This window comes from Fopius arisanus, unplaced genomic scaffold, assembly GCF_000806365.1.
Source record: "Fopius arisanus strain USDA-PBARC FA_bdor unplaced genomic scaffold, ASM80636v1 scaffold00031, whole genome shotgun sequence".
Classification (NCBI taxonomy): Eukaryota; Metazoa; Arthropoda; class Insecta; order Hymenoptera; family Braconidae; genus Fopius; species Fopius arisanus.
The window spans coordinates 723713-732048 of NW_011887770.1; the positions used below are offsets into that span (position 1 = coordinate 723713).

General features: G+C 38.5%; 2 protein-coding genes across 3 annotated transcripts in view; both read right to left on the reverse strand.

Annotated features, from left to right (window-relative positions):
• Positions 1–1446: 1446 nt before the first annotated feature.
• LOC105265687 (potassium/sodium hyperpolarization-activated cyclic nucleotide-gated channel 1-like) lies at positions 1447–3741 on the reverse strand. Its single transcript, XM_011303318.1, has 5 exons — positions 3507–3741; positions 2879–3396; positions 2505–2798; positions 2326–2447; positions 1447–2166 (listed from the first exon to the last, which is right to left on the reverse strand). The coding sequence occupies exons 1-5, from the start codon at positions 3710–3712 to the stop codon at positions 1855–1857; spliced, it is 1452 nt and encodes a 483-aa protein (XP_011301620.1). The 5' UTR covers positions 3713–3741; the 3' UTR covers positions 1447–1854.
• A 523-nt stretch (positions 3742–4264) lies between these two features.
• The window catches only part of LOC105265688 (uncharacterized), a 6461-nt gene continuing 2389 nt past the window's right edge, over positions 4265–8336 (reverse strand). Inside the window, exons 1-7 of one of the 2 annotated variants that reach the window (XM_011303320.1) lie at positions 8135–8238; positions 7323–7602; positions 6609–6667; positions 6106–6358; positions 5886–5987; positions 5548–5812; positions 4265–5473 (exon numbers count right to left, since the gene is read on the reverse strand). In XM_011303320.1, the coding sequence (XP_011301622.1) occupies positions 4733–5473; positions 5548–5812; positions 5886–5987; positions 6106–6358; positions 6609–6667; positions 7323–7504 (1602 nt within the window). In that variant the 5' untranslated portion in view covers positions 7505–7602; positions 8135–8238 and the 3' untranslated portion in view covers positions 4265–4732. Of the gene's footprint in view, positions 5474–5547; positions 5813–5885; positions 5988–6105; positions 6359–6608; positions 6668–7322; positions 7603–8134; positions 8239–8336 lie in introns of those variants that run through there. The other variant, XM_011303319.1, reaches the window with a different exon arrangement.

Genomic DNA, 8336 nt, shown 5'->3' on the forward strand with positions numbered 1-8336 from the left:
ACGCACAATTAATTGAGTACGTGGACCTCGGTCGATCGATTATCCAAAGCGAATGGGATATGAGATAATTAATAAATTGAAATATAAATTCGAGGGAGAGAATTTGTGGTGAAGAATAAGAGAAATTCGCTAGTAATTGAAGTTGAGATGGGGCTCTGAGGGATTGCCCATGTAGGAAGGCACGAGAAATTGTAATTTAATAATTAATACCGTAATTAGGTGGGTAATGACGAGAATTTCAATTAGCGACAACGATTGAAAATACGATGAGGGGATACGATAACGAGAGGCTTTAGTCCCTGAATTTTGGCATTTAAGCGATTGTGTGAGGATTGATAACACATTTTAATTTTGTGTTCTGTAATCAGGAAGAGAAATATCTCGTTAATAAATTAATGAGAGTAATAGAGTAATGAGCGCCGATGTTGTTAATGTTGTTGATACATGAGGAATCATTGTTGTTGATGTTTTTTTCCCTGCCAAGTATTTCTCCCCATGCAAGCTATCACCACTCATAGTAGCTGTACAATTAATTATATCGATGAAAAATTAATGAAAAACAAAAAATTACTAAGACAATGACCTTCCGAAGGGGCGTGAACTTAACCAAATAATTTATTAATTATCAATACCAAAGAAATGAAATGACGATGAGCGTTCGATAAATCGATGATTAAAATTAATAATGTCGATGGATTATTAATTTCTCTTATAATTTTTAATGATTTCACATCAATTTATATTGTTTCAGCACAAGATAAGAAAAAAATGTAAACATATCGGATTGATTGAGTTGTGCACAATGACGTGTGGCCATTTGTTTAAAAATTTAAAGTTATTAATTTTCACGTGAATTGATTGATTAAATGAGAGGGTCCACTGAATCATTCGGAAGTGTCATAAAATTGTAAATGACTGAAACTTATTTTTAATCATAACGTGCTAGTTGATAGATAATAGGTGCATTCCAGGAGATAAATGAAATAAATAAATTAAGGGAAGAGAATAATCGAGAGTTGATGGGATTGGTAATTCATTGGAAGGGCCTTGGTACGAGGAATAATACAAGGGAATACGAGAGTGATTAGCGATATCCATTAAATGACGAGAGGAGTTTGTAATCCTAGTGTGAGTGAGTGTTGCAGTTGATAGAAAAGTGAGTGAATAAATTAATAAATGGGAGGAGATTAAACGACAATGTAGCAAGCTTTGAATGCCTTCTATGTATCTAATTGTAAATACACTGAACGCGCCCTAATAATGAAAATCAAGTGAATGTTTATGATTTTTTTTTTCTTTCATTGAAATTTTTTGTCAGTGAGTTTTAACGGAGTGTGTGAATGCTGTTTACCATTTTAGTCGTTATTTTTTTTATGAATTTGTGGGGTGGGCGGGGGTGAGTGGGTGGATGGTGAGGGATGAATGGAAATCATCATCTCTGAGTTGTTTTTTTTTTCGTCGCGATTACGTTGGAACGATGGGTGCGGGGGTGGAACGAGAATTCGAGGAAATTTTTGAAGATAAAAAATCGATGGAGTTCTCGTTTCACAGCTCCAGCTCCAGAGGGCTAAATTCAGCAGTCGATGGATCTTTTGGAATAACGAGATATGGAAAATCACGAGAAAATGGGTTTCATTATTTCAATCGAAATCATTGAATCAATAAACAATTGTAAACGTTTCATGGAGTAGAGAAAAAAAATGAATCACTCGAGAGAGTTTAGAAAACATGTCACATCTGCGAACATATATTCGTGCTTGGATACTTGAAGTATATAAGTATAAAGAAAATGGAGAAAATATATACTGGAATGAACAAGAGTGATGAATTTATAGTTTTTTTGCCAGTGATATTTCAGTCCGTCGACGTAGAGGTTGACACCTCAGTCCTCATCAGGAGCTTTTGCATCTCGAATTTTCTTCGGTTCGTGTCATCCTGTCTCTGGGAGAGTCTCGTGGAGTTACGGATCTCTGAGAGTCTCTTCTCCGATATTCGTGTGAGTCTTCGGTGTAGCTCGGAGTCGGGGAGAATAAGTCGAGAGAATATTCGACGGTGGAGCTGCAGGAGTTCGCAGGTCTCGATAGCAATTATCGAGACTTCTCGATGATAATTCAGGTGGAGTAGAGATATCTCGCCGAAGTGACCGCCGTCCACCAGGTGATCCAACTAAAACAATTATTTTTTATTCCCAGAAGCTCGAGAAATGACTCAATGAAATTTTGGAAATCATTTCAAATGATCTCTTAATTTTACAACAGGTCTTGCATTCTTTATTTTACAATGAATTTTTATCCATTTCTCGATGGTAAAATAAATAAACAATACTTCTTTCCCCATGGAGTTGATAACAGCGACAGTTCCACTGGATATGAAGTACATAGAGTCCCCCTCATCCCCGAATTTATATATTACATCATTCTCAAGGTAAATAACCGGAGTCATCGAATCTGAAACCGATAGACCTCAAATAAATGCCCTGAAATACTTCCGGTCGACGATTTTACTGAGTAGATTAGCCAGAAGTGCTCTAGGTAAATTATGAAGAACAGTAGCTGTCTCCAGGAGTCCTCTATTCGACCTCACATTAATCTCCAGTCTCAAATGATTGGATAAAGTGCTCGCGATGGCGTTCTCCTTGAAGAAGCTCCCCTGGTACCTGTACTCGTAGTACTTCATCAATCTGTCACTGACAGTCTGCGACAAATTCTTCTCTTCTATGTACTCCCTAACTCGATTAATTATCGCCTGGTACTTGAGCTCGGGCTCAGCTGAGGATTCAATCAGCTGGAGAAAAACAACTGGAACGTATTTTATTAAAAATTAATTGACGATTGAATTCATTAATTTTCATTCGCTCAAAGGATTTCCATCGGATTACCGATAAGATAAATCAAATAGGCTGTCCCTGATAGCAGTAGAATGCACCTGATGAATTTATCACTCATTGAAGTTTCCATCAACTCCATGAAGTTGGAGCCAACGAGATTGCTCATCCCCATGTGCAGACCCGCCAGGTAAATTTTCCAGGAATTTCTCCCGTAGATTCCACTTTTAATCACGTAGGCATCCGATTCCTCAATAGTTCTTCTCGTTGCGTACAGAGTTACGAAGGGGAATCCCCAGGTGAGACAGGCACTCCAGTGAACGATCAGGGTTGTCAGGAGACTCAGCCAAATGGCTATATCAGCGACGGAGCTGTAGCCACAGGCGGAATTCACTTGTCTGACGTAGTGCCTCAGGGTTGACAGACGAAATATCTTCAGGAGAGGAATCATTTCAGCGATAAACTGCAGAAAATTGACGTCAGGCCCTGGAGGGTCCAGGCGACTTGAGGTGAACCAAGTGTAAGGAATCGATGTTATCAGGTCGAGGAGGAAAAATCCCCCTGTGTAATGTCTAGGTATAAATAAATAATTCCAGAATCACATTTCCATTCGATAATAAATCTGTCATTCCTTTTTCTGCACTGCATACGATTCCCCGATCTGAAATAATTAAATTCCTACCTGGCAATCATCGCGGCCTCCAGGACAACCTCAGTCCCTTCGTTCCTGGTAAAACCTGTAACGAAACTCATAAAAACGTCCAGGAGACACAGTCCCAGTGCTGCATTAACGAAATCTGGAGTTGCGCTGATCCCCTTTCCGCAGATTCTGGAGAAACTCTTGACGTAGGGTACCACGACGAAGAAGTAGATGAAGGTGAGGGTCATCAGATGATCCCAGAAGAGCCTAAACCAGCTCCAGGGGTGGATAATCCACCAATTGCTCGATCTACCGTGTCGTTTTTTTTCAGCAAAAATTGCAGCTCGACTTCGGAGATAAATTTTCGCGTAGGGGTGATGCTCATACACAATTATGAGCTTTTGAAATGCTCTCTTCAGGCGAGGGATTAGTTTTGCGTTTGGGGGAAGCCTCGGGAGGGTACTTGCAGAGGTTCTCGGGAACTGGCACTGGTGCTGGAACGACTTCGAGGATCTTCTCGATGAGCCACGACGAGAGTGAGCAGAGGGGCTCGACCAGGATAATCTCTTCATTATCCCCTTTAATTATCTATTTGTTATTAATAATTATATAATAATAACTCAATCACTTCCTCCACTGATTGATTCATTTATTTATTTCCTATTCTATTTGATTATTTAAAAAAAAAATGGGGCTCATCCTGTGGAAATCTCAATGGAATAGTTGTTTATTAGTAATTAATCAATTAATAATAATAATTAATCGTGAAGAGATCTGAGGGTTAATTAATGAGACACGACTTATCTTTAACGTACCTCAATATATTTATCTGATATTCTCATTAAACTCGTATATTAATAAATAGAAATGCCACAGAAGCGATATCCACTCGCCGCCTGAAATAGCTCCAATCACATGAGTAATTACTCTGAATTACTCAACGAGGCCACGTAATCGAATTCCAGCGTAAATAAATCGAGGAAATCATGGAACAAATGAAGTGGCACGTCTTCGATATAATCGATGAATATCACGGTTCAGACCAGTCGTTTTATTCACAGTAGGTAGAAAAACACTTGAGATATTAAAATATTTGATCATCTTCTTCATCGGGGAAAGAACCAGAGGAACCGAACGACTCAATGTCAACTCCCATAAAGGTAAAAGCAAAATTCTCTGAGGAATAACTAAAAAAACGATAAAAGAAAACCTTTAATTTGGGAATTCGGGTTTAGAAAAATTATAAAAAATCCCTTCAGAGATCATTTTCACGGTTCGTCATTTTTCATGGCATGTCTCCTGGGCTTGGGGATGGGATTGACATCGAGATCCGTGAACTCAGGTTTCTCTCGGATTGGTTCGGAAATGTGAAGTTCAATAATCTTGACGGTTTCCTGGGGCACCTCCACTGGAGGATCAGCCAGTCGTACAATTTTAATTTCCTTCATCTCCCTGGGGAGCTCTCCGATCTCAACCTTGACGTTGTCACTTTCATTTTTCGTCAAATCCTTGAAGAAGTTCCTGCGAGTTTCCTGGAGGCTCCGCCTACTGCCACCTCTCTGCAGCTGGGGAAGAGGATCTTCATCGAGGGATGAGGTAAATGATGTTGTTCTTGTTCTGTGCTTCGACGATTCCAGAAGTTTTATCTGCTTCTCGATTTTCTCGATTTCATCCTTCACGCAGAAACTGTCACTCCTGTGGAGGCTCTCTGTCCTGAAGACAACGTCGTCGTCATCGTTTGGGATCACGTCCTTGAGAATCTCCAAGGGCTCCGATGGGGTTCGAGTGAATTCCACTTCGACTTCTGTTTTTGGAGTCTCTTCTGTTGATTTTTCCATGATCTCTTGCTCCTGGGGGCTCTGCGGGGACTCCAACACCGGGAGTTTCTCCTCACTGGGGACTTCCTCAGGAAGATCCAGGCATTTGCTCCTCTCCGTCATCTCCGCGATGCCTTCGGTTACCCTGGCGATCTCTTGAGGGTCTGGAGATGTCTCTGGAGGTGCATTTTCCTGGAGGAAAAGGGAAATTATTCACGATCAACTGAGAAGTGTCAGGATTTGATTTTAATATTTCGCTCAATTACCTGGGGAACCTCAAGGACCTCTGGCCTCTTCACCGGTGGTAATGGAGCTCTTCTCTTCTTCCTCCCCGATGCGTAGACACTCCCCACTGACACACAACTGTTGATCGACAAATTCGATCTCCTCACTGCGTCGTTACTGCATCTCTTGAAGACAAAGTCTTGCATGTTCTCGTTTTCATCTGTATAATTTCCATTTCTCATCTGCACTCTCTCCTCCGGGTCCTGAGAGACTGCCAGTCTTTGGGATCCTCTCACACCTCCTCTCCTGGAATACACCGGATCAATATCTCAATTTGAAATAAATTGGTAATTAAACAAATCAATAAAATAATTAGTACTTCGGTGGAATAGGGGTTTCATCGTCCTCTCTATCATCTCTCTTGGGGCCATAATCCAACGGAGGAATTTTATCCGTTGGCTTGGGACTCACTTGTCCAAACCTGGCCGAATAAAAAATTTATATGAATTATTTACAAAGAGCTCTTTCACACTCTGTGTCATTAAATAATCAGTTTATCAGCCAGTGATTTTGATTAAGCGTTTTAAACGGGTGCTGACCTTCTGGCTGGTGCTTTTGGCGTTAGATCACCCATGATGGAGACAGTCGTCTCCTGGGGACAGCCCTCGTAAATCCTCCCAGGATCTCCGTTCATCGTCAGACTTGAACTGTACCTGGAGGAATTATCGAGGGTGTACTTTCGCCTCCTGGCGAGGGTACCGAACGCTTCATTGAACTCTTGTTCATCCCTCGAGGGTCGAGGGGGTGAAATCGGCTGGCCATTGTAACTGGCGCGTTGATACGTCGATGACACTTCGATAAAAAATGATTATTCATCAATTATGTCTCCATATCATTTTATATCTTATCTTCGTTGAAGTAAAATTAAATAATCCTCGTTTTATTAATCATAAATAATAATAATAATATATTTAGAAAATCGAGCGACTATAATTTTTTAATAAACGAAAAAATTTTGATGACTTTTTTTTTATTGAAGTCATTAAAAAAATTGTCTTTAGTTTATTTTATTTTGAAAAATTGATAAATAAATAATTCAAACCTGTGGATATTTCTGGACTTCTCTCGAATGACTCTTTCTTCTTTCCAAAGATTCCATTCCTAGGAAGGCAAATTTTTTTTGGGTTAATTTATTTATTTTCTCTTTTCTTGTACTCATGCACATCTGGGTCGATCGGGTCGACACATGTAATCTGCGAGACAGAGGACATGTAGACGATTTGCGTCACTAATCTCAATGTTTAGACGACTCGAATCGCAAAAACCATTGCTACTGCAATTCGACTTATTGTTCGATCATTTAAGAATGGCATAATCGATCGAATTAAACGACAACATGCGACTTCCTCTCAGTCACTTTTAATAATAACTTTGTATGGACAAGGCCTTGACATGATGGAATAATTTATATTGATGAATGGAAAGATTTGCGAGGGGACAATTTTTAAACAAATTCTCCAATTTTTTCCTCTGACTGAAACGACTAATTATCCAAGAAATTCTAATCAATTTCTATCGAATAAAATATCAGTCTTAAAAAAATAATTCTCTTGTGTTTCCCCGAAAATTTATTAATTTTTCACAAGAGACTGAATGTTTAAATAAATATTGATCAGAGGAAAAATTACTAGACGTGATAAATTCCAAGAGAAAAAATGTAAAATTGTTAGAAAGATAAATAGATGAAAGATTAATTATTATTGTAACGATTTTTGGTGGGAAATAAATTTTTGATAGAGAATATAAAATATTTTACCACGTGGATTTAATGGAGAAACTGTGAGATCGTTTTTTCTTGTTCCTGCCGAAGGTCCAGAATTTTTTCTTCTCATCTCGGGTAGCAGTCACCGGTAATTTCCTCACTTCCTCGTTATCATCCCTGAAGGGATTGAGATCCTCTGGATAATCGTAGATGGTGACGCTGGGTCGTCTGGACATGACTCGAGAAAACTCCCTCGACTTGACAGATGCAAATGGATATCACGTTCACTCACGATTACGTCTCATTTCGTTTCTCTCCTCTTCTCCTCATCTCCCTGTCCCACAATCCAACAAATGCACTTTAAAATTCACCATCACCATTTTTTCAATCATAAACATTCTCTCATACATTTATTCCTATTTCTATTCCTATTTCTATTCCATTTCATCCAATCTCCACATCAAAAGTTCAAATAATTATAAATATCCAATTAATCCTGAAAACTGAAAGAATTTTTCTGTCACAATAACATTAACATTATAAATTAATATTAATTAATTTAACATTATTATTAATTTTAACATTCACAATTATTTTTATTCTCATAAAACTGATGAAAAATTAATTACAATATTTATTATTCAAAACGTGATATCAACTAAAATTAATAACAATTAATTAAAAAATGAATGATAACTGAGAAATTCGCCATTAAAAAAGGATTTCTATTTTTCATTGGGAAAATATTTAATTAATAAATCTGGAGGTGGTCTGAGAGTTAGTGATAAAATTGACCCGCAACTGGAGTATTTTGTTATAAATTAAAATGGAGTGTCAATTAAAAATGCAACAGCTGTTTGCTATACCTTTTAATGGTCTCAATTAACTAGAGTACGTGGTTAATTCCCCCATTGAGAAATTGATCCAGATCAAGCGTTTTCACGTGCCATGGGGCACCGAATGACAGCTATCATCGAGCGATTGATTCGCGAGAATAAAATGGATAAAACAAATGATCAGTATGAAGTTTAATGGCCTACGAAATTGAGGGAATTATGCCAACGCCCT